At 38.3% G+C, this 27,363-nt stretch overlaps 1 protein-coding gene across 1 annotated transcript; it reads left to right on the top strand.

Annotated features, from left to right (window-relative positions):
• The first annotated feature begins 301 nt into the window (after positions 1-301).
• Positions 302-16,467, top strand: LOC107136069 (cell cycle control protein 50C-like). Its single transcript, XM_015478288.2, has 7 exons — positions 302-493; positions 2,247-2,357; positions 5,015-5,116; positions 5,840-5,927; positions 6,353-6,493; positions 12,112-12,321; positions 16,255-16,467. The coding sequence occupies exons 1-7, from the start codon at positions 302-304 to the stop codon at positions 16,440-16,442; spliced, it is 1,032 nt and encodes a 343-aa protein (XP_015333774.1). The 3' UTR covers positions 16,443-16,467.
• Positions 16,468-27,363: the final 10,896 nt, after the last annotated feature.

Below are 27,363 nucleotides of genomic sequence, written 5' to 3'. Positions count from 1 at the left end.
GTTTGTTGCCCGATGTTAATTTCTATAGACCTTGCTGTGGACTATCCCTTCTAGGTATGGCATTTAGCGCAACAAGTCTTTCTGAGCCTGGGTAAAATATACCTAGCAATAGCTGACTGAAGAGAGCTCTGCTCCTGATGAATATCAGATCTGGTTAAAGAATAAGTCCAGGAAGTAGAAAAGATACTGCAAAGGAAGGGTTCATGTAATTCTTCCTGTAACATTAACACTATGTGGTATTACTATGAGTAGGAATGTTCTAAATGTCCCAGAAGTGTGTCTAGTCTCCTACAGGATCAACATGGAGAAGGAATTCCAACATCACCTCTCCAGAATGCCAGAGAACTCAGCCATAAAGCAACAAAAGCTGCCTGCCCACCGGCTCCACTTCTCAAACCAGGCAGTCTTCACTATATTTTTTGCCACAGGAGCATTCTGCTTTTGCATAGGTATCATCCTTTTATTGTCTGCATGGAAAGTTCAGGAAATAGAGGTTTGTCCTGGCTTACTTTTATTTAGTTAGTTAGTTAATTATACATACTGGAGATTGAACTAGGAGTACTTAAGCACTGAGCCACATCCCCATCCCTTTATTATATTTTATTTAGAGACAGAGTCTCATCAAGTTTCTTGGGGCCTTGCTAAGTTGATGAGGATGGCTTTGAACTTACAATCCTTCTGCCTCAACCTCCCGAGCCCCTGGGCAGCCCCTGGTCTTATAGGTTATGTGCATCACCACACCTGGGCCCTCTTACTTTTTTTTTTCTCCCAAGTTATAGGTGGATACAATACCTTTTAATTTAGTTAGTTAGTTTATGTGGTGCTGAGGCTTGAATCCAGTGCCTCACACGTGCTAGACAAGTGCTACTGAGCTACGACCTCAGCCCCCTCCATCTCACATTTTAAATGCAATTTCCAGGAATTTTCAACTTTAGGACTATAAATGGGAATGATTATTTAAAGGACATGGTGCCTCAACAGGGACCTAGATGAGATTGCAATATCCCTCTTTCAGCTCACCAGTACAGATAGCAATAGAGCCCATGTGGTTGCTTTATTTGTCCCTTTTACCTATTAATGACAGTTGCCCTCAAGCTGGTCAGCTCAGCCATATTTGTGTGCAAGGGCCTGGCAGAGTCAGTTGCTTTTTACACTGGCAGAGGAGCAGGCATGCCACTAATAGAGGTAAGAGGAGTGCCAATGACAAGGATCCATGAATCGCACTGATAAAGAGCAAGAGCCAAAGATATGGGCCTTCAATTAAAAAAAAAAGTGCATTTTTATTTTAGTTTCTTTATTAACATGTAAATATTATACATATTTATTGAATACAATGTGATAGTTTAGTACATGTATACACTACATATTGACTCGTAAAACTTAGAAATAAAGAAACAAGAAGAATGCAACACCATTTTCAAACTAGATTTATTCTACATACATCAATAATCATACTTGGAACACTTCTTTCTCTGTGTTTGGTCATTTGGGGTAATTTCCTCTGTATGCCATTTAAAATAACCCATTGATATGAATGTGTTTTTTTTTAATTTTTAGTTTTAATTAGTTACACATGACAATACAATGACCTTGACATATCATACATTTGAATCAGATGGGATATAATTTCTCATTTTTCTTAGCGTACAGTTTGCAGAATCACATTGGTCATACAGTCACGTATATACACACAGCAATAATAATGTCTATTTCATTCCACTATCTTTCCCTTCCCCCCCATCCCCTCCTCTCCCCTCCCATCACTTCTTCTCTCTACCCAATCTAAGTTAACGCTATTCTTTTTTTTTCCTCATCTTCATAAACGTATAGATATGAATGTTTTTCATACAATAAAATGGCAAAACAGTGAAGCAACTTCCTCATAAAGGTGGTTAGACTCAGACTATAAGCCCAGTTTTCATGAGTCACTGACTAATACCTTCCTACTGACACTTCTTTATAATCAAGAGGCAAGGCTTCGTCCCAACAGGACGCATGAGAATGCAACAGAAACACTGAACTCCAGGCAAGTGACCAAATGCTGCCAGGTCCTCAAATGAAAGGCTGCACGAAGGCCCACTCCCCGTGAAACACCCTGGACCACTTGCCCTGCACAGCACGTGATGCCCATCAGTCAAGTTGAAGGCTCCATGCCCCAGACAAGTTGAAGACTTTGGTGTACTTGGGACTTGATCAGAACTCGTGTAATTTTTAAATTAATAATTGTTCTTTTTCCTGCCTGACAGATTAATTACACAAACATTTGTGAAGATTGTGCTAAAATGCGGGAAAATGCCTTAAATTTTGACAAACAATGCACCTGCTCCATTCCCTTCAACCTTCAAAAGACTATGAAGGTTAGTGAAATTGAAGAGTTCAGTTGACTTTGTGCTATTATACTTCTATTGAACTCTCCTCCGTAAGTTGACAATTTCCATCAAATGGTTAAACAAAACTAAAAAAAAAAGTATTTAAAAAAGAAAAAAAGGCAGGGTGAGGGTGACAAATCTTGAGTTTATGACCCCCCCACACTCCTTGTATTATTATTCACCTTTGTTCCTTCATTTTTAAGTTTTAAGACTCTTTACCTTCCCAACTTTGTAACATGATTCTTAAAATCAATCAAATAGGTTTTATTTCAAATGTCAGCACAGGAGGTAACTAGAGATCATTGAATGCAATCACTCATTTTGTAATGAGAAAATTAATGGGCTGGGAGGTTAGGTGACTTGACCAAGGTCACAGAGTAAGCTAATGTCAGTGAGACTTTCTTGGGAGATCCCCTCCATGAGATATTCCCCGTATGTAACTGCCTAATCCCAAAGAGACTCTTGGCCTGATTGTCAGGCACTGTAAGACATGGCAAAGAAATATTGAGAAGTTCCTGCTGAGTAAAGTCGTATTTGTTAGTCTAGGTCCTCTGAGAAGAAAAAACCAAGACAAAATGAGACACACAAGAGACTTTAATGGAGGGATGCCTGAGAGGGAAATAAGAAGGGAGCTGGAGGCTGAGAAAGCTGCCAGACCACAAGACAGGTCTGACCCTAGGGAAGGAGAAAAGTTAGGAAATAGAAGAGAAAGGGGGAAGGGGCAGAGGTGAGGAGGGTTTTCAGGAGATGATGATGGTTTAGGTTTGGAACCACCTGGGTGTGAGGTAGGAGCAGCACCTCCTTGGGGTGGAATGTTCAGCGGGAAACTCAAGAGAAAACCTGCCAGGACTAAGATCCATCCCATGTAGAGAGCCATCAATGAAGAGGAGGAAGGGGAACAGGTCAATGGGAGCTTGGTGCAGTTGAGGGATACAGAGTCCAGAGGACAGAATAGGGCCTTGAGATACCTTTGAGGAGTTGAAGGAAATGCATTTTTCATTTGATTAAGTCAGGAGGACATGAAGAAAGCTCTTCTCAGATCTACTGCAGAGAGTGATAGGGATGATCTCAACTCCTGTGCTCTGAAATCAGTGTTTGCAAGAAGGCCATGCTCCCCAGGGTCCCACAAATCAGGGGCTAAGCACAGCAGGGATACTGAGGTAGGCTCTTCCAAGAGAGAAGATCTATATATCTATATATCAAGAAGATATACTTAATAAAGGTAAGCCTTTTTATTTTGAGATACAGGCCTTCATTATTTTGAAGGTATGTGGTATATTAATTATAAACAACTACATTGGACATTTCCATGTGTGGTGTTAGTAAAATCTGTCTTATTTCTGCCTGGTGATTTCAAGAGGCTTGGTTTGTCACCATAAAGGTAAAATCACAATGGTAGCCTGTGACTGAACAGCCTTTTACAATAGCACACATGGAAAGGTATCTCTCATGGCAACAAGGCTACTTATTTTTAGGATGAAAATCACCTTCTTAGCTGGGTAAGGTGGTACATGCCTGTAATCCCAGCAATTTAGGAGACTGAGGAAGGAGAATTTCAAGTTTAAAACCAGCCTACACAACTTTGTGAGACCCTATCTCAAAATGAAAAATAAAAAGGGGCTGGGTAAGCAGCTCAGTGGTCAAGTGTCCCTAGGGAGCTGGGCACAGTGGCACATGCCAGTAATTCCAGCAGCTCAGAAGGCTGAGGAAAGAGGATTGTGAGTTCAAAGCCAGACTAAGCAACTTAGTGAACCCTAAGCAATTCTGTAAGACCCTGTCTCTAAATAAAATATAAAAAAGGGCTGGGGATGTTGCTCAGTGGTTAAGCACCCCTGGGTTCAATCCCCAGTACCAAAAAGATTGCCTTCTTTTGGATCAGTGAGTCATTCCATCTGTGTCCATAGCAGATGGCTTACCTTTCCTTGAGTAATTATTACATGCCAGGTACTGTGCTAGATCCTAGGGATAAAAAGGCAAAACATCCGGAGGCTGACAACAAGAAGCAACTAGTCTCAGGGCTGGGGTTGTGGCTCAGTGATAGAGCACTTGCCTAGCATGTGTGAGGCACTGGATTCAATCCTCAGTACCACATAAAAATAAATAAAATAAAGGTATTGTGTTCATCTACAACTAAAAAGTTTTTTTAAAAAGAAGAAGAAGCTTCTAGTCACATGGCTTTTATGTGCCCAGTATGCACAGACACCTAAATATGCTTAGTAGCTCCAATTTTGAATAATATTTCATATATTTGCTTTGAAATTATATGACTTTAGGTGCCTACCACAACCCCTAGTGAAGTGTTTTTCCTGATATAGCTAGGAAATAACAATATTTGTAAAAACAAATTTTATATATTGAAAATACAAAGCCTGGTTATAAAAAAATATTTCAAGGCAAGAGAACAGTAGCCCTTATGAAAACTTTACAAATAGGTTATTTAGTCATTACAATAATGTCTATAGACCAGGACTTCCCAGTAGTGATTGTTAAGAATTATTTCTTGGGTTTCTATTTTCCAAAAAGAAACTTTCAATTCCCATTAATTTTTTTAAGTACTTTTTGTCTTAAAAATTTCTGTCCAAGTTTATTAACATTCCAGTTAATTTCTCCTACTGTTTGTTTCTTCTTACTTTTCTCCCATTCAGGGTGATGTTTATATGTACTACAAATTGTATGGCTTCTATCAGAACCTCTATCGCTATGTCCTATCCAGAAGTCATAACCAACTGATGGGTAAGGATTTAATGGTAAGACTTTATTTAATTTTTTGTAATATTCTTTTTATTTTTTAAACCAGGGGGATTTTTTTAGTCTAAAAGGGGATGAAAAATAAACTCAAAAGTTAAGGTTTAATAAAACAGTAATGCTTATTTTGTTTTTGCATGAATTAAGGAGCTGGATATACAGGATAACTGTTATTGAGAAAGAGTACTGGGGCTGGGGATGTGGCTCAAGCGGTAGCGCGCTCGCCTGGCATGTGCGAGGCGTTGGGTTCGATCCTCAGCACCACATACAAATAAGATAAAAATGTGTGTCCACCGAAAACTAAAAAATAAATATTTTTTAAAAATTCTCTCTCTCTCAAAAAATAAATAAATAAATAAATAAAGGCGTTGTGTTGTGTCCATCTACACCTAAAAAAACAAAAAAAAATGTATCCCAGCATTTAGTGTGATAGATAGCATAGCCACAAGGTTAAGTTTCTTCCTACAGAACTTTTGGTAAGCTATGGATTGTTAATGAGAAAAGAAACACATTTAGATACCCACATAGGTACATGCATATCTCCAAAACACAAAAATGTCCTTGTCTAAGTGAACCAGAAGCCTGGGAAAAACAGATAGTATTCCAAAATACTGGTCTGTTTCAATAAAACAGGGTAGGTTGATCAATGTTGCCAATGTTCCCTCTTTCAGTATTCTAAGAATTTGCCAAAAGCATTTCTCATTGCTGTGTCATCTTGCATCCAGGATGTTGAGGACTGTGCTCCATTCAAAGTGACTTCCAATAAGATCCCCATTGCTCCCTGCGGTGCTATTGCCAACAGCATGTTCAATGGTAGGTGACTTTTTTCTATCTCTGTGATGTTCCTTTTCCGTAGTGTATGACTTCCTAGATATCCAGGACATAATCCTTGCAGCTGAGGGGCAGGGTTTTGTTTTGTTTTGTTTTGTTTTGTTTTTTAATGCTGTATGTATTATCCTGGTTAAGCCAGAACACCGATGTAGTAAATTCTTCCTTGCCAGAAATCTGAAGGAATGGTCGGAGAATACAAGTTAGATGGAGCTCAAGAGTATTTTTCAATAATTGCCTCAACTTCAGCTGGAAAAAGAATGGTCTTGTGATTCTAGCATCTATGGCATGTAGGAGTGTTGAGACTGCAAAAAACCCTTTTTTTCCATCTATTCTGCATTTTGGTTCTACATTTTGAAAGGTGGCAAAATTACTAGCATGCACCTCTGATACAACTTTTTTTTTTTTAGATACCATAATCCTTTCATATACCCATTCGACATCTGAACATATCCAGGTTCCAGTGCTAAAGACTGGACTTACATGGTGGACAGATAAGTACGTCAAATTTCAGAATCCAAGTTTCAGAAATCTCTCTGATCATTTTATAGGTAAGATCTATACAGTAGTTCAATATTCTAACCTCTTTACAAAAACTTGTTTTGAATGTGTGGAGAGAAGTTTATGAGTCCTTATTATCTATTTCTTTGACTCCTTTTCACTTTAACTCTCCCTACTGTGTACATCTCCTCCATGTACCTACTAGAAACATGAAATGACTGGTTCTATTTCCTCCCAATTTACCATCAAGACAAAGGCGATGTTTTAAGAAACTTGCTACTTCAACTGAATTCAGGATGATCATATAATTTATCATCCAAACTGATGCACTTTTGAGAGTAAAAGGGGGCACTAGAACAACTAGCTATATACTATTTGGAGTTTTCATTTACTGATCAATAAATTGACATAACATTCATAGACCTATAAAATAATTGTACTAAAATCTACTTTCAAAAATGCAGTTGCTTCAAAAATCAAAATAACATACAAGTGTACAATAAAACAACTTTTAGAAAAACTACTTTAGTTATTACCTAAATATTACAAGACAACAAAAGTAGGATGTTTATTCAGGATACACATTCACCTTATTTATTCTGGATATAATTTCACAATTTCTTGGCCAACAATATCTGTCTTTATATATGCCCCTATATTTTTAATAAACTTATTATTTTTACTGTAGCCTTAGTTTTAATTCTTTTTTTAATATTTGTTTTTTTTTAGTTGTAGTTGAACACGATACCTTTTTTTAATTTACTTTTATGTGGTGCTGAGGATCGAACCCAGGGCCTCACTCATGCCAAGTGAGCATTCTACCTCTGAGCCACAACCCCAGCCTCTAATTTTAATTCTTTCACAAAAATTTTCAAATCTTTTTAATTTTGAATTTTTTAGCTAATCAATTTGAAATTGTTAATGCCTTTAACTGATTCTTCTCTTTTGACTCTAAACTGTTTTATTGAGAAAATACTCTATAGGTGACAAGATACTCACAGACAATTTGGCTAAGTGGAAGAAATTCTCAGTTTCAATTTCTTTTCAGTAGAATATTCTAGTATTTTAATCCAAATATTTTCATCAATAATGGTTGTTGTTTTTTACTTCATATAGTCTTTTTTCTACTTTTGATTCTTTTGAATGTATTACTAAATCTAAATGCTATAAATCTTAGACCTTCTCAGTATCATTTCATCTAGAACAGAAAATTTTATCCAGTCCAGGGCTATCAAAAGTCTTCACATGGGGCTGTGGTTGTGGCTCAGTAGTAGAGCACTTGCCTAGCATGTATGGGGCACTGGGTTTGATACTCAGCACCAGATAAAAATAAATAAATAAAGATATTGTGTCCATCTACAACTAAGAAAAAAAATATTTTATTTATTTATTTATTTTTTTTTTTTATGAAAAAAAATATTTTAAAAAGTCTTCACATAAATCAAGATGTTCCAAAGCATAGTTATAGAATTTAAAAATTATTTGTTTGCTTTAACACAGTTAGAATTCAATCTTACTTGCAAGCTTGGTTCATTAAATCTTCAAAAATTTAAGCTTTTTGATATTTAATATTTCAGACACTTCAAAAATTTTTTTAACTATTTTGAGCAAAATGCAACCAAAATTAGAAGATTCATTTACAGAAAAAATTCAAGATCATTGTAGGACACACCATCTGATATACAGAAACATTCCTTAAAAGTTCAAGTATTTCTAAAATTCTTATCCATGGTACTGTAAGTGGTATCATGCTGAAATATGTTTAATTTAACATGTGTCATTATAAAAATTTTGCAGTTCAGTTTCTTAGTAAATATACAAAAATAATTAAATTTGTACAACTGCAGCTCTTGTTTTGATTAATGAGATATTGTAGCTTGCTAGGATACAATTGTTAATTATATACACACAATGACCAATTTTAAGTACATTTTTTTCTATGTCGATTTCTCAATTTACCAAGAGTATTATCTTTACTTACATCATTACAAAACTACATTTTATTATGTCACTACAAACCAATTTAAACTTGACTCTTGAAGCTTTTAGCTGAGTTTATAGTAACATTTACAATAATGTTGGTGGTTTCATCTTCAATGATTGAACTTCTAAGAACTTGGCTTTGATTCTATGAGGAATTAATCCCCCCCATCAAACTATTATAGGTAATTTACCTGATTTTCTATATGTAAGGACATTCACATAAAAAAATGGCCTCATTTAACTCTTTACAAAGTTCCTCTTGTGCTAATGGAGTCAACACATTAAAAGCTTTTCTTTGGTTACAAAAACTATCTGTAATAGAAAAATGAAACTAAAAGAAATTCATCTGATGTTAATAAAAAGTCATGCTCACAGTGATACATAAATGAACCATTGTCTTTGGACATAATCTTTTAAAAGTAAGCAACAATCTTTTGAAGCAAATTCTGATGTTCTTCAGCAGATTTATCTCTTTAGATTTTCATATGGTGTGGGTGTATTCATCAACTTCCTTAAGAAACTACTCATTTTCACATTAAACACATACATCCCACTTTTTAGCTCTTCACAGCTAAAAGGGTTTATTAACAAATAAAAAATGACATCAAACAATATAGTAGTTGTACAATTACACCATAAAATAAATAGAAAAAACACTTTTGCAAGAGAGTTCAAACTCCTCTCAGCAGGAGTGCTTGCCATCTATTTCCCACACATTCATCATATGCGCATAACTGAACCTATAATTTCCCACGTTTTCCACTGACCCCACTGATTTGCACTCTGGCAGCTTCACACAACTCACAGGCCAAAACAGAAACTATGGGCTAGCTGGCTGGAATGTGAAACAGCTGGCAGAGGTCACAGGGATAGCTTATATTAGATTTTGACTGAAAGTATTCCTGCTCATCTTTCACATACAATCATAAGTTAATAAGTAGGCCATTCATTGCATATGGGCAGTTCACACACTACTAGTAAAGACCATGCCTGAGAGCTGGTGGGATGAAATTGTATGTACACTGTTTATCTGTAGTACATGCTAAATCAGATGGGAAAACAGACATAAACTGAGACTGTTCTCAGCAAACTAGCATGTGTGGTCACTGTGTCTATAATTCAGTTACCAGTTTTTGAAAGGAACTTGGCAACATTCTGTTGTTTTGTCTTACCACATAACCATAGGCCTATAACAAAAAGGGTCCTTGGCTTTCTCTCAACTCCTGCTGCACTTTGTTCTTGCTTTTAAGAGTCACTCACCACATTGTACCCTTCTTTTTGCATACCTGTCTATGAATTCCTGGAGGAAGGAGATGGGTTTTATGCAGGTTTGTATCTTTGGTGCTTGATACACAGTGAATAATCAAGAAATGTTTATTGTTGAATGAATAGATGAATACAAATGACCCAGGGAACTTGAAAAAGAAGGATGTTTGTATCTCTTAAACCATGTTTCTTACTTATACTCTGGATGCATGGGATGGGGTGGGATTGGGATTGGGAGTTGATAGGAGAAAGCACCTTTGAACTTGCTTTTTGTTTTTTCAGTGGTCCTGGGGATTGAACCCGGGGGTATTCTACCTCTGAGCTACATCACCAGACCTTTTTAAAATACTGAGATGTGGTCTCGCTAAATTGCTCAGGCCACTTCAAACTTGCCATCCTCTTGCCTCAGCTTCTAGAGTTACTAGGATTACAGGCATGTACCACCATGTCCAGCCCTTTGAACTGGGTGCTTCTAACATCTGTAGCCCACAGGACATTCCACCTTAGGTCATAATCTCAAGCCAAAGTAGAAAAAAGGTGAGGTCCACAGTGCAGGCACCAAAGGCAATTTCAACTTTGAACAAAATTTTTTCTAGCAAAAGTGATTGAAGTTCTTGGGAAGGGGCAAGATAGGCAGGCTCCACAGTGTTTACAAAGGACGATTCTCCAGTAAAGGATTATTTCCAGAGGAAGTACAATTGTATACAAACATACTTCAGCAGATTAATCCAACCAAATTTGGCATATGCTTTTATAAATACCATAGCCCATGCTTCAAAAACAAGTCTGGATTTATTTTTGGAGAGATTTAACCCAGGGTGCTTAACCACTAAGCCATATCCCTAGCTCTTTTTTGGTTTTATTGTTTGTTTGTTTGGTTTTTAATTAATTTATTTAGAGACAGGGTCTCACTGAGTTTCTTAAGGCTTCGCTAAGTTGCTGAGGCTGGCTTTGTGATTCTCCTGCCTCAATCTCGTGAGCCACTGGCATTACAGGCATACGCCACAGTAATTCTGGATTTTTTTTAGTAGGAAATACTTTAGTCAGAAGTCAGAGTTGAGAAAGAGTGGTTCCTTTTTACCATGTGCACATCCTACAAGTAGAGCCAGTTTTATGGAAGTAAAAAAAAAAAACTACCCTAATTGACTAACTCTTTAAAATCCAGTGTGGTTTTTATTACCAACTTCTGTCAGATTTAGCTGGAATCCTTCCTCCTTTTTTCAAGCATTTATTGAACACCTACTATATGTGTCAGGCACTGGCCTAACTGGTTGGTAATGGAAAAGCGGAAGAAGATGAGACTGTTCTCATGAGTTCTCTGCAGAGTAGAAGAAAGACATGCCCCCAGTTGTGGAGTGGGAAGTGTGAGAATAAGAGTGCAGTCAACAAACGTGTCTCCTGGCACTGCCTTCCACCCACTGCTTCCAACATTCCTCCAGCATCCTCGCTTCCTGGCGGGATGAGGCTTGCAATTCCTGGCCTCTGCACCTCCACCCACTTTCTAATTCTTCCGCCTTATCAGCTTTGAGCTTTCAGGAGCAGTGCTGGGGTGAACATCTATGTGAACCAATCTTCCTGTGCTTTCATGGCTATTTCCTTAGAACACATTTCTAGAAGCAGAATTTCTGCACCAAAAAAACATATGCAAAATAATAAAGCTTTTCATGTATATTTTTAGATTGCAATATCAAAGATGGTAATCCACATGCCTGCTTCAAATAAGAGTTTCCCTTCCACAGCCTCCTCAATGCCTGTCACTTTTTTCTTTAAATATTAACCAATTTTTGGATGGAAATAGTGTTTTGTTTTAATTTGCTGTCTTCAGATTACTTGTGAAATGTTTTTTAAAAATATATTTCCTGAGCTGGGGTTGTGGCTCAGCAGTTGAGCACTCGCCTAGTACATGCAAGGCCCTGGGTTCGATCCTCACCACCACATAAAAATACATAAATAAAATGAAGTGTTGTGTCCAACTACAACCAAAAAAAAGTTTTAAACTATATTTCTAAAAATAAATAAGTAAATAAATAAAATAAAACATAAAAATTATATTTTCCATGATGATACTGCTGAAGACAATATCATTTTGTTCTACCTATTTTTCAAGGTTTTATACATGTGTAATATAGTTAAGGCATAATATGCATATATTTTTATATTCTACACTTTTTTTTAACCCTATGAAATTATCATGAGTATTTCCTTAAAATCCTTAAGGCCATTACTTTTAATTGTTGCATATTCAGATAGCTTTCACACACACACACACACATACACACACACACACACACTTTTAAAAGTCTGATTTCTATTTCTCTTTCCTCATGAATGAAGTTCTTTCATTCTCTACATCCTAGGGAAAAGTGAGGAGATAGATAGGTGATTTTTCTCTACCATTCCCCTTGTTTTCCTCCCTCAGGAACTGAAAAGCCCCCATACTGGCAGGAGCCCATCTATGAGCTGGACACAAGTGATCCAGGAAACAATGGTTTCCTCAATGATGACTTCATTGTGTGGATGCGGACCGCTGCCTTTCCTACCTTCAAGAAACTGTACCGTCGACTCTATCGAGTAAAATATTTTTCTGATGGCTTACCTGCTGGTAATTATACTTTCGACATATCCTATAGTATCCTTTTATACCACTTTTCTTTCTGAAGATGAAGGAAAATCTGGCTACTGGTTGTTGAATTCTTGCATTTTATACTTTGGTATTCTCCAAATTTATTTACCAAAAGAAAAAAAGTGCATTTCTCTCTTATAGATAATAGTGTGGAGGGGAGGAAATACTGTCCCCTACTCCTCTAGGGTCTTCATCTAGGACTGACATAAGACATTAACAGGAGAAAAAACATCCAAAATTTATTTGCACAGATGTAGGAACATTTTCAGGTAAAACAGGACCCAAAGAAGTGACTAAGTGTGTATGTACTAGGTTGAAAAGAGTGGCAATTGTGGAGAAGTAATTAGAAAAATAAGGGTTAGTTTAACCAAGTTTGTTTATACAGATGCCCCTTACCCTCAGCTCCCAGTCTTTAGTGATAAAAACATTTCTTCTCTCCTGTAGTAGGAAGGGCATCTTTCTTCTTCTGTTTTGTTTTTCAACAAGCATAAAATCACTTGATTTTATTAATATTTAATATAACCAATGTAAAGCATAATGAAGTTATCACATACATTGTTACATTAACATTTAAATATTACAAAATAACATTAGGGAAGGGCATCTTTTTTAATATTTATTTTTTAGTTATAAGTGAACACAATATTTTCATTTATTTATTTATTGTTATGTGGTGCTGAGAATTGAACCCAGTGCCTCATGCATGGTAGGCAAGTGCTCTACCTCTGAGCCACAACCCCAGCCCAGGAAGGGCATCTTTCACATGGAAGTTTTATCTCTGTTTTCAGGAAGAAATTGGAGGTAGGAGTATCCCTCTTTTACTTGCTGTTTTTCAAGTGTCTTCAAAATAATAGGTTAAAGAGGCATATTTTGGGGTGCCATATCTCCAACTTCAACTGTTATACAGCTATTTGTTACCATGTTATATACTTAAATTTTGTACTTTTTTAAAGGACTAACAGCTAATTGCAGTATCAGGTAAAGAAGTCCATATAAGCATGAATAACAAAAGTTCTTAGGGACAAAGCATTTTGTTCTCCAAGAAAAGAAAGACTAAATAACAGTGCCTAGAGACTTAAAACCTATAGGATGGGGATATGGAGGATTCTGAAAGTAAAGAGATACAGTTTTGATAAGAAGCAAATTTGAGATATAGACTAAAAATAATAGAGCCAGAACGGTGGTACACACAGTGACTTGGGAGGCTGAGACAGGAGGATTTCAAGTTCAAAGCCAGCCTCACCAAAAGAGGCACTAAGCAACTCAGTAAGACCCTGTCTCTAAATAAAAACATAAAATAGGGCTTGGGATGTGGCTCATTGATGCAGTGCTCCTGAGTTCAATCCCTGTTCTACCTATTTTTCAAGGTTTTATACATGTGTAATATAGTTAAGGCATAATATGCATATATAGCGACTGAGAATATTTTATTCTAGGCAAAAGTATCAGAGCCCAAGGGCACCCTGGACTCAAGGAACAAGTCCAGTTAATCCAGCCCACACTGGGTGGGCTATGAGCTCTGCACTGAAGATGCTGTGTTTGTCCCTCCCTTAGGTGCTGAGCCAGCAAGTGGGAGTTGGTGCCTTTGTAATAGACATATGGTCCAGGTTAAGAGACATATGCCTTAATAGAGATCAAGAATTTTTCCACTTAATTTAAAAATACAAATGTAACTCTTTTTTTTTTTCCTGTACTGTGGATTGAATCCAGAGTTGCTTAACCACTGAGCCACATCCACAGTTCTTTTTAAATGTGTCTTTAAAGTCAGGGTCTCACTAAATTGCTGAGGACCTTGCTAAGTTGCTGAGGCTGGCTTTGAACTCAGCATCCTCCTCCTGCCTCAGCCTCCTCTTTGGGATTACAGACGTGCACGTCCAGCATAACTCTTAATTTAAAAACAAAAAGGATTTAACTTTAAAATGGCACCAAACACTGTCTTTAAGAGGTTATATATTTAAACATTATCTATACTAACTCTAATTTTCAGAGTTAATTTTAAATTCTCTTTACGACGCTCTCTGAGGGGAAAAAAAAAATTCTCTTGGAAGTAGAATCTTTCCTGGTCTTGTGCACAGCTTTGAAGCTTCAGCCCAAACAGGCATGGGTACATCTTGCAGCATATCAGAGTTAGTAGCTAGTTGTTTGGTGGGACCCCACGCAGACTAGAAGTTCCTTAGCACACAATTGTTCACCTCCCAAGGAGGTTGAATGAGAAATTTTAGAGGAAACATAAACCATGAATGACTGCGCAGGCTCCAGTTTCCTACTACATGTTTTCTTCTTCTCTCCTTCAGCAAGTATATGGATATCTCTGACAGGGGAGTGGTGGCTTCAGAAATGTCCCTGCTAATGTGACAACATCTCTGCCTCCTAGCTTTTTGCCTCCTCTTGTAGTCATTTGCCTTTAGCTAGTTCCTTTAGCGCAGGGTCTCTAATTCTATTCTATGTACATAAAAGCCACAAATGGCCTCTCTTGTGGAGCATTATAGGACAGATGCTGTCACGTATAACTGATGAGAACAAACAAAAATAAATTTTAAAAAGAATAAATCGTAGAAGATTACCTTTTAAGGGAAATGTCAGCAAAACTCCTTTCTGCCTCAAAAAAATTTGAGTTAAGAAGTTGCTTGACAATTGCCTCTCAAGTTGGACCCCTGATCCCAACTTGTGACTGCCTTACCAGTAAAGTAGTTATAACTGCTTTCAAGAAGTTGGAGGTGGGGGAGGCACTGCTGCCGGCATAATGCATGGGGACGAGTTGGAGCTGGGAGATGAGGCAGGAAGGCCGTGTTCCAAACAAGGGACACCACTGTTCCTCCTCTCTCTCTGGATCTGGTTTCCATCATTCTCAGTCATGTTTTAATGCTGATCACTCTCAAGTCTTCCCCATAGACCTTCAATCCTGAGCTTCAAGCCTACCATTGTACTACCTGGGGTGGCCCTACTGTGAATATTACCCAAGCAACCCAGGGGTCTGGCTGAAAGGCAAAATACAGCCTGGGCTGCAGACAATTGCCACTACTAATAGAAAATATGATGTTCTCTGTGTGAGAGAGGGACCCCTCCCCACACCAAATGGAAATGAGGGAGAAGACAGGCATGCAGAGGGGTTTAGGTGGCACTCAGGAACCTGGTGACAATGAGAAAGTCTGATGTAGAAGAAAAAAGAGAACTAGTTTCCTAACATGTTTCCTTGTGCCTTTAAATAGCGTGTTGCCAAGTGATTTGAGGCCTTTTAAGAGCTTTGCTGGGAAATACCTCTGTCCTCTGCCGTTGCTATGAGAAATCTTTGTTTGTTTATTAGTTTCATTTACAAAAGGCACCAGATGTTTAAAAACCTCAGGCCACATACATAATCAAAATGACATCATTAAAATGCTAATGATAGCAAACCCACTTCAAACACTTTCTCCCCAGCAGTGGGGATACTGGCCTTTGCATACCCCAAACAAATGCACCATCTTTAATTTTCCCATCAAAAATGCTTTGCCATCTATCCTATTATTTTACTTACTTTTTTTCCCCCTTAAATCCTCCCCACTGAAAAATTTCCCCTGAAGCAGGAATTCAAAGTTTATCCTATTAAGGAACTTAACCTCCCCTGGATCTCTTGATTCATAAATAAAAATTTAGGTTTGCTGTATATGACTTTAACTTCCTTGGATTCCTCAGAGTAAGTGAAATATGTTTGTCCATTATTCAGCTGTCTGCAAAGTCATTCAGATTATGACTATATAGAAGCTAGGCTTGTTTTTACTTAATTTTATTCCAGCAAGACACAGAATACTTCTTGATCATGTTGAATCATATGAAACTAAATATTAAACCATTTATTTTACCTACAAAACAGCAATTTTATATGATTTAACCTAACATATTCTATGTGTGCAATGGTAGAGATGAAAGGTACTGTGAAGGATCCTTAACGGGTCTTCTTAGATTTTCCAGTAACCAAGTTCCAAGGAGAAAAATCTGTCATCCTTTCCACACTGTCATGGAATGGAGGTAGCAGCCTTTTCTTGGGACTTGCCTACACAGTGACAGGAGTATCTCTGTGGATGTCTTCCTTTGCTCTGATGGCAATTCAAGGGAAGATTAAAAAAAAGAAACTGACCCATCGTCGTTAAAGTCAAGATTTACAAAGGAAAGCAAAGAATAAAAATGGGAAGTGAAGTAATAGAGCCAAAGGTCTCAGGCAAGGTTTGAGATGGCTGAGACATTTCAACAGGGGGAACTGGATTGACAGAACCAAAACCATTCCAGACAGATAAATAATGGGAATTTCAGAGGTAAAAGAGAGAGGAGGAGTCGGGGGAGGGAGAAAGGCATAATTGTGTGTAATAAATATCCTTGGAATGAGGTTAATAAATCATCCTTGCGCTCTAGACCAAGTCTCAAGCATTTATTTGAAGTCCTCCATGCCTGTCGATGAGGGAGCAGCCTAGAAGAAGGCCATTAAGATGATGCAAACCTGGGCTCCCCAAAAGTAGGTAATGCTTTCAACTATCAGATCAGCCTACTGACTGGTTGAGATTATTTTAGACTTCCCAAGAGTAATTGCTGAATTGAGAATCAGAATGATTTTTGAAAATTGATTATTTAAATTATTTAAAAACTAAGTTTTTTTCTAAGAATAGATCAAGCAAAGGCTATGGCACCCAGAATATAGCCAATACACGAAAAGAAGGGCCAGGATTTTCCTTAAAGTTATCCATGTGGCCAAGAGGGAAACACTGAAAGTGACTGATTCTCAAAAATTGAACTCAGAATGTTGAGGACCAAAAAAAAAACCACAATTCTAGAACTTATATTGGGATGACAAGTTCTAAGGTACAAATGGTATCATGGATTTATGATTTGAATTACATGTGTGGAGGGAGCTTCTCAAGGTTCATTTTTAAAAGGTTTTAATTCCTGCCAAAACTCACTTACAGGAGACTGGATGGAGTGGAGTGCCTGGCAAAGCTACCAGATCACAAAGCCCCACAGATTTGGGTACCTAAATGACCACAGTATTATACTGTTTTTTTGGTGGGGGACGGGATTGAACACAGGCCCCTCACACGTTAAGCTTTACCACTGAGCTATATCCCCAGTCCTGACCACAATACTATGCTTTCTAAAACATTTTTTGTATTAATTTTTTGAGGTGGAAGAGCTTTACTCTGTGATGATTCTAGGAACAGAATTGCCATTGTTAAAAATATAGTACCAACATGTAGGTCTCTTTAGGAGCCAAGAAAGCCTTTCTTTGTTACAACTTTTTGCATTCACCGAAAAATGCAGCTGGAATTGTTTCAACACCCAACTTAGAAATCTAAGACTCCAGTCCTTTCTCACCTCCCAGGTGGAACCAGTTATCTCTGGTGAGCAGGTATGGTAGGCTGCATGATGCGCCCCTACCTCCCACCAGCCACTAAAGCTAACCACATCCAAATCCCTGCAGCCTGTACATGTTATTCTACTTGTCGAAGAAGACTTTGCATACATGTGTGATTCAGTTAAGGATACTCATATGAGGAGATTATCCTGGGTTTTCTGGGTGGGTCCAAGGTAATCACAAGGGTCCTTTAAAGAGGAAAACAGGAGAACTGGGGAATAGTGGATGTGACAACAGAAAACGGAAGGTTGGAGCACTGAGAGGAAGGAGCCACTCTCCAAAGATGGCAGACAGCCTCTAAAAGCTGGGAAAGGCAAGAAATGATTTTCCTCTAAAGTCATCAGAAGCCCTGCCAACACTTTGATCTGACCTCCAGAAATATATAATAAATAGATTTATGTTGAAGCACGGAGCATGTGGTAAAATGCTAGAATATGCCAAGAGCAATGGTTGCTGGTCTTAGGTGACCTATCCAGGGCAGAGTGCTAGGGCAGAGTGCTAGGAAGAGACAGAGCTCATGAATGAACCAGGCCCACCGAGGTAAGATCCTGGGCTCTTGGCCCTTAGCCCACACTCCTCAGCATGGTGCTGATTAGGAAAGGCATAAACACTCTCCTTACGTCTCAACCTTGCTTGTTCACTTAAAGGATGCTGTATTAGTCAAGGTTCTACAGAGAAGCAGAATCCATAAAGGTGTGTGTGTAGAGTAGATAAACACTCAGATGTATTTTTAAAAATTGGCTCATGTCCTGTAGTCCCAGGGACTCAGGAGGATCACAAGTTTGAGGCCAGCCTCAGCAACTCAGTGAGGCCTAAGCAACTAAGTGAGACCCTGTCTCAAAGTACAAAATAAAAAGCACTGGGGGTGTGACTCAGTGGTTAAGTGCCCCTGGGTTGTTCAACCCCCGTTTTTTGTTTTTTGTTTTTTTAATGGCTCATGTAATTGTAGAGGCTGGCAAGTCCAGAGTCTGATGGATGAGGCCTGCTCAGGAAAGACTTGCAGTCAAAGTCTGAAGGTATCTTTCTGGGAAACAGGAGCTGCTGTTGCAGATGAAGACTAAAGGCAGTCTACTGGAAAGCTCCCTTTGACTCTGGAAAGGTTAGCCTTTCCTTGTATTTAGGTCTTCATGTTGGGAAGCCCCGTCTGCTTTACTGGGTTGGGTGCCCATCTCACCTAAGAACACCCTCACAGAAACATCCAGAGGAAGGTTTGACCAAATATCTTGGCACCCCATGGCCCATCCAAGTTGGCAAGTAAAATTAACCAAAAAGGCATCTGTGTTCAACAAATAGTCAAGAAGTTTTCCAAAGAAGCCCCCTTCGTTTCACTTTGTCTAGAGCTGGCTTACTGGGAAGGATCTATACAAAAACACAAGTCATGTCCATGAGAAACTAAAATACTTGAGAAAGATAAACAGCCAGAATTTATGCCAGAGCAGACTCTGGTTTGAATGTCCTGCTTTTCTAACCCAAAGTCCATGCCTTCAAAGGAGTTTGTCCTTGCAGGACTGTTACCTGTTCTAAAATCCAGAGCCTTTCTCTTTGACCCTGTCAGAGAAGAGCAGCATCACTCACCCTCTCGGCCCTCCCCACAATGGACAATTGCCTTTACTGATTTTCTTTATCTTCTGTTCTACTCTCGCCACACCCCTCACTTTGCTTTCTCTCTCTCCTTAAAAATTTGTTCTTTTTAGATGTACATGACAGTAGAGTGTATTTTGACATTATGCATACATGAATCATAGCTTATTAGGATCCCATTCTTGTGGTTGCACATGATGTGGGGTTTCACAGGTTGTGTATTCATATAGGAACATAGGAAAGTTACGTCCAGTTCATTCTGTTATCTTTCCTCTTTTCATCCTGCCTCCCTTCCCTTCATTCCCCTTTGTCTAATCCAATGAACTTCTTTTCTCGCCCTCTCCCCTTATTGTGTGTTAACATCCGCATATCAGAAAGAACATTGGACCTTTGGTTTTTTTGAGATTGGCTTATTTCACTTAGCATGATAGACTCCAGTTCCATCTATTTTCAGGCAAATGACATAATTTCATTCTTCTTTATGGCTGAGTAATATTCCATTGTGTATATACAACACATTTTCTTAATCCATTCATCTATTGAAGGGCACCTAGGTTAGTTCTATAACTTAGCTATTGTGAATTGAGCTGCTATAGATATTGAGGTGGCTGTGTCACTGTAGGATGCTGATTTTAAGTCCTTTGGGTAGATGCAGAGGAGTGGGGTAACTGGGTCAAATGGTGGTTCCATTCCAAGTTTTCTGAGGAATCTCCATACTGCTTTCCAGAATGGTTGCACCAATTTCAGTCCCACCAGCAATGTATTAGTGTACCTTTTTCCTGATATCCTCACCAATATTTATTATTGCTTGTATTCTTGATAATTGCCATTGTGACTAGAGTGAGATAAAATTTTAGAATAGTTTTAATTTGCATTTCTCTTAACTGCTAGAGATGTTGAACATTTTTTCATGTATTTATTGACCAATAGTATTTCTTCTTCTGTGAAGTACCTGTTCAGTTCCTTTATCCATTTATTGATTGGGTTATTTGGGTTTTTGTTTTGTTGTCTTAAGTTTTTTTGAGTTCTTTACATATCCTGAAGATTAATGCCATATCAGAGGCACAGGTGGTAAAGATTTTCTCCCATCTATAGGCTCTCTCTTCATATTCTTGATTGTTTCCTTTGCTGTGAAGAAGCTTTTTCCTTTGATATCATCCTAGTTATTAATTCTTGATTTTATTTCTTATACTTATTGAGTCTTATTGAGCAAGTCGATTCCTAAGCTGACATGACAGAGAGTTGGGCCTACATTTTCTTCTAGTAGATGCAGGGTTTCTGGTCTAATGCCTAGGTGTTTGATCCACTTTGAGTTGAGCTTTGTGCAGGGTGAGAGACAGGTATTCAATTTCATTCTACTACATGTTCATTTCCAGTCTTCTCAACACCATTTGTTTCTCCCATGTATGTTTATGGCACCTTTGTCTAGTATAACTGTATTTATGTGGGTTTGTCTCTGTGTCTTCTATCCCATTGGTCTTCATGTCTGTTTTGGTGCCAATACCATGCTGTTTCTCTTACTATAGCTCTGGAATATAATTTAAGTCCTGGTATTGTGATACCTCCTGCTTCACATTTCTCGCTAAGGATTGCCTTGGCTATTCTGGGCCTCTTATTTTTCCAAATGAATTTTATATGACTGCTTATTCTATTTCTATGAAGAACATCATTGGAATTTTAATAGGTATTACATTAAATCTGTATCACAGTTTGGGTAGTATGTTCATTTTGACAATATTAGTTCTGCATATCCAAGAACATGGGAGGTCTTTCCATCTTCTAAGGTCTTCTTCAGTTTCTTTTGTCTCCCTGTAGTTTTCACTGTAGAGGTCTTTCCCCTCTCCTGTTAGATGGATTCCCAAGTATTTTAAATTTTTGAGGCTATTTCCATCACCTTGCTTTTGTCTTCTTTCTCTACTTTTCTAATTCTTCATCCTTTCTCTCTCTCTGTCTCTCTCTCTCTCTCTGTGTGTGTGTGTGTGTTGTGTGTGTGTTCTATGTTTTGTTTTTAAGACAGGCTCTCTGATGCCCAGGTTGGCCTCAAACTCCTGGCTCAGACGGTCCTCCTGGCTCAACCTCCTGAATGCTGGGGACCACTGAAGGTGTGCACCACTGTGCCTGGCTCATCCCTGGGTTTTTGTGAACTGGTTGGTGAAAGCCTGGAAAATGGTTTCTACTCTTCTTCTTTCTCAAACTCCTGGCAAGGATACTGGAAAGAGGGAGAAAAAGTGAGCATGATATCAAGAGAAAAAGAATAAAAATAGAATCAGCGAGAGCTTTTGAGCGTGTGTTTGTGTGTGAGTGTATAAGTGTTTGTAAGTATGAGTGTGTGACTCTTTAAAAACTCAAGGTTTTAAAATGCTTTTTACCTTAAAACAAAATCCCTACCTTGTGTAACAAGTTCACGATGTTGGGGTGCCGGCTGTGAAGGGACTCATCCCACCCAGGTCTTTGTTCCTTCACACCTGCTTGCACTCACCCCAGATTTGAGAATCCTCCCATGCTCTCCTTACCTAGGATTCTCTCATTATTCTGTATGTCAGCCTGGTGTCCCCAAAGGAGGAAAGGGAATGCTCCCCCAGGACTGTATCAGGCCTCCAACTTCCTCCATATAGCTCCAGAACACCTGGGTCAGAACACCCACTGACTTGGAAAAGCAGCTCTCTCCCAGCCTGCGCGAAGGCCTTCCTAATGGCGGTTGGCATTTCATCTGCTGTGTTTCATGCTGCAGGCTTTATTAACCAAATGTTAATAAAACCAGCTTTAGACAGCTGCTCATGGTTTTCCTTTGCAATGCGTCCAACAGAATCCCTTAGCACTGCAGCCTGTGGTTGTCAACATTTTTGTCTCTGGATGTTCATAAATGATTATGTTGCAGAGCAGATTTCTGCTGGCTTCTCAACAGGGTGAGACACAGGGAAGCCCATCCCCCTTCTCAGAGCCAGGAGAGTCACTCAGGGGCACAGGACTGGCTCACAATTCCATTGGTAACTCAGTTTGGGTTTGGCAAGCAGAGGGTATCCCTTTCAAGTCCTTATTAACCAGATTTGTAAAAATGTCGTTCTCCTTTACCTGGTTACTGGTAACACTTCATAGTTAACTGCATTTAAAGTCATGATCCTTTTTTTTTTTTCAATCTCAATCCCCCTTCCCTTTAAATGGTTATCTGTAAAAATGCTTAGAAGAGAAGGGAGTAAAATTATGAGATTTAGATTACCGTGGTACAGAGAGCAACAAGAGCCACTCATTTAGAAGAGGGGAAGGAAAACTTTCCTGCAGAGAGTCAGGCTTGTACAGTATCCCCATTCTCATCCTGTGGCAGCCACAGAATAATTCAGTGCTACTCTGACAAATGTAGGAACTCTTCAAAAAGTCTGGGGAGTGAAATATTGTCTTAACAATGATTCTTCCTTTTCTGATTAGCGGGGAGCCTGTATCCTGCTTCCAAAGGCAGGATCCAGTTTTCTTATTCATTTTCACCACAGTTGGAATGGAAAAATTGAAGTCATTGCTCTGATGGCAAAACACATCTTGTGGCGCTCAGAGCCAGCAGTCGGTACAGACAGGCGCAGGCAGGGTGCCTCTTTTCTCTGTGTGAAGAGTTTCACTCTGCGGAAACAGATGATTTTCGGTGCAAGCTCATATTGTACAAATGGCATGCTCTTTTTATTAAATCTCTCTTTTACTTATAAGAATATCTCAGTTTTTTTATGACTGACATCTCTGGTCTTAGCCATAAAAAAATGTATTCCTCAATCTAAGGTCAGGAACTATTTGCGGGGTTGTGGGGGGGGCAGTCAAGGAGATGCCAAGGGTCTGTGGAAACCAGAACTCCAAAGAATCAGAAGGGGTGGAAGAAGCAGCAGTGTCTTTACATAGGGAAGATTAACAATACTTTTGGATTTCCATCTTTCTTCTGAAGCTGAGAAATGAGGAAGGAAAACTGAAGGGGAGGAAAGGAGATTTGAAACAAAGAAAACTGATGTGGATTGAGCCCTTTATGTGCCCAGTGCAGTTAGAGCTGCCTTATCCACACTGCTGTATTCATCCTCACAATAATCGGGAAGATCTATGACCTTCCAGTAGTCACCTCCCTCACTGTTATGGTTTGGATGTGAAGTGTCCCCAAAAACCCACGTGTGAGAAAATGCAAGAAGGTTTGGAGGAGAAATGATTGGGTTACAGCCTGCACCTAATCAATGAGTTAACCCCTGATGGGATCAACTGAGTGGTAAACGGAGGCAGGTGGGGTGTGGCTGCAGGAAGTGGTTCATTGGGTGTGGGCTATGGGGATATATTTTGTATCTGGAGCTTGGAGACTCTCTCAGCTTCCTGATGTCATGTGAGCTGTTTCCTTCTGCTACGACTCTTCCTCCGTGATATCCTGCCTCACCTCAAGCCCCAAGGAATGGAGCCTGCTGTCTATGGATTGAGACCTGAAATCGTGAGCCCTAAGTAAATCTTTCCTCCTCTACAGTTGTTCTGGTTAGGTCTTTAATTCACAGCAGCAAAAAAGCTGACTAAAACACTCACCCGCCCCCAGCCCCAATCAAAGTCTACTTCACATTGTGAATGTTAAAATGGCAGGTACCTATTTTACCTTCGTGTTGGCAAATGACTAAGGGACTCAATTCTAAGGGGCATAAAGACTAAATCTATTTGGGGCAGTTTGGGTAGTAAACATTTTCCTCCAAAACAAAAGAAAAAAGGAGGAGAAGGAATGCGAAGAGCTATCTTGTCACCTTATCTGCCCTTGCCTCCCACATATGATTGCAAGTGCACAAGGACATGATTCCTGGAGCTGCAGCAGCCATCTTGCAATCAAGAAGTGAAAAATATTGGGGCTGGGGATGTGGCTCAAGCGGTAGCGCACTCGCCTGGCATGCGTGCGGCCCAGTTCAATCCTCAGCACCACATACAAAGATGTTGTGTCCGCCGAAAAATAAAAAATAAAATATTAAAATTCTCTCTCTCTCTCTCTCTCTCTCTCTCTCTCCTCTTTCTCTCTTTAAAAAAAAAAATCTCAATGACACTTTGACAGAAATGAGAAATCTATCCTAAATTTGCGTGGCATCTCATGGACCCTGAATAGCAAAAACAATCTAAAAAAAGAGACCAGAGTTGGAAGTCCTACATTCCTGATTTCAAAACTTTCTATAAAGCTATGAGAATTAAAATTGTGATACTGGCAAAAAGACAAGCGCACAGACCATTAAATAGGATATGGAACCCATAAATAAATTCTTATGTGTATCAGATATGATTTGCAACAAACAAAAGTACTATTCAGTTAGGAAAGAGATTTCTTTTCAATGAAGGGTGTTGGAAAAACTCAGTCTTCACATAAAAAAAAAAGGAGTTGGACCCTTGTACTTTATACCACATATAAAAAGTACCTCACAATAGACTAGAGACCTAAAAATCTAGAAAACATAAAGTAAAAGCTTCACAACATTGGACTTGGCAGTGACTTCTCGGATATGCTATTAAATGCACAGTCCACACACACACACACACAAAAAGGCAAATCAGGACTTCATGAAGATTTAAAAATTGAAAGACACTATCAGCACTCCTGACAAAGTGCTCCACTATACAAGCTCAATGAAATAAGATGAATATCGAGCCTGACTCCTTTTGATAAACATTAAAAATTATGTCATTCTCTTGTGGGTGAAATTTATAGAACCCTTCTTCATTCTGATACAAAATGCTAGATATATAAAATAAAGATTGCCTCAATCCCCAAACTAACAACACTAACACTCTTAACAACTTTAAGAAGGATGAAAAAACACATGAAATGTGTAGTTTTTACCAGAGGACAAAATAATTTTGCTACTTAAAATTTTAATAATCCACTGGAGCTGACCATGGTGGTACAGGCCTATAATCCTAGTGGTTCAGGAGGCTGAGGCAGGAGGATCACGAGTTCAAAGCCAGCCTCAGCAAAAGTAAGGCACTAAACAACTCAGTAAGACCCTGTCTCTAAATAAAATACAAAATAGGGCTGGGGATGTTACTCAGTGGCCAAGTACCCCTGAGTTCAATCCCTGGTACCAAAAAAATCCTTCTAATCTGATTATTTTTGCAAGAATTGATATTCTTTTTTTTTAAAATTTTTTATTGTTGGTTGTTCAAAACATTACATAGTTCTTGATATATAAGAATTGATATTCTTAAAAGCAGATTTAAATTAAAAATTGCTACACTACTACTGTCATGTGTAACTAAAAACAAAAAAAAAATTGTTTCCTATTCAACTAGGCAAATTCTTTGTACAGAGATAAGAAACAGAAACTTTATGTACTTTTCAACTACTGAGACAAATAAGTGTCTAAAGGATACAAAGTATGTTATCTGCATTTTCTACATTTTCAGAGAATATCATCTTTTTGTGAAATGGTGGTTGGGTAAGCAGCAGAGTTCTTGGGTGAGTTTCACCATTCTCTAATGACATAATTAGAATATGTCCATTTGTCAACATCAACTCTGCATTTTCAGACACCAATTAGTTAATGTCAGACTGAGGCAAGAAGTGCTAACCTCAAATTAAAATTAACAACACTGCAGTGTTGAGAAATCAGGATGAGGTAGGAGATGAAGCTCTTGCATTCTGGGTAGAGAATTTAAACTACCTGAGTTTAAATCCCAGCCCCGACATTTACAAACCATGTGACCTCCAACAAGTTCTTTCTTTCTTTCTTTCTTTTTTTTTTTTTTTTTACAATAGTGGAATGCATTACAATCATAATTATCCATTCACAACACAATTTTTCATAACTCTGTAAATCATAGTTTCAAAAGGAAAAATAGTACCTGTCTCACAAGATTGTTGGAAAAATAAGCATTTAATGTCAAACATCTAAAAAGGGCCCAATACACACTAGTAATTCTTATTACTTAGCTGGATATTTCTCCATAACCTTTGGTAAACAATATTGCTTATACATTGCTCTAGAGACTTTCATTTCTCATCCTATTACCTGGTATCATTTGAGTTGTCATTCAAACCCCATATTCATTTGGTAATGAAAAATGTAGTTATTTTCTTTTAATCAAATCACCTTATAAAAGTAGAACTATTAATATAACAAAAATATCATTTCATCTAGTTTGATAGTCTAGAGATTTTCATAGACTTTTTCAAAGGTGAGTTGTTCAGTCTTCATCATAAAAGCAATAACTATAGCAACACTTCAGCTGACCCCTGCAAGACTGAAAAAGAGACCTTTAAGATAAATATCAAATAGAAAAAATTTTAAACCCAGCCCCCATCGATGGTAAAGGTCAGGTCTACTTCATTTCCACTTCTATTCCCTTTGCCTCAGAAATAAGACCACTGTTAGAAATAGAAGAAAAAAAGGAGGAAGAGTAAATCCACAGAAAACAAGAAAATATTCACAAATCATATATCTGAAAAGAGATTCATATCCAGAATACATTTTTTAAAAATTCCTACAGTTCAACAATGAAAAAATTAACAACCCAATTAAAGAATGGGCAAATAGGCCAGATATAGTGGTATGTGCCTATAATTCCAGTGACTCAGAAGGCTAAGGCAGAAGGATCATCTCTTTGAAGCCAGCCTCAGCAACTGAGCAAGACCCTGACTTTAAATTAAAAATTTGTTTAAAGGCGAGAGATGTTGCTCAGTCAGTGGTAAAATGCCCCTGGGTTCAAAGGTTTTAAAGAATTATCCAGTTGGGTAATAAGTACCAAAAAAAAAAAAATAGACAACTCTTCATTCAGATGACTATTATTAAAACAAAACAACTATTGGCAAGGATGTGAAGAAACTGGACTCCTTTTGTACAGTTAGTAGGAATACAAAATGGCAGAGCCACTGTGGGAAACTGTACAGTGATTTCTCCAAAAGTTAAAAATAGAATTACTATATAACCCAGCAATTCCACTTCCAGAAATATACCAAAAAGAGTTGCAAGGAGGGTTTCAAAGAGTTATTTGTATGCCCATATACCAGCATTATTCATAATATCCAATAGGTGGAAACAATCTAAGTATCCTTTGATGGATGATTGAATAAATGAAATGGGATATACACACAACAGGATACCATTCAGCCT

This window comes from Marmota marmota, unplaced genomic scaffold, assembly GCF_001458135.2.
Source record: "Marmota marmota marmota unplaced genomic scaffold, marMar, whole genome shotgun sequence".
Classification (NCBI taxonomy): Eukaryota; Metazoa; Chordata; class Mammalia; order Rodentia; family Sciuridae; genus Marmota; species Marmota marmota.
Note: the sequence above shows the minus strand (reverse complement) of the source record. Positions and strands in the feature narration are given on the sequence as shown.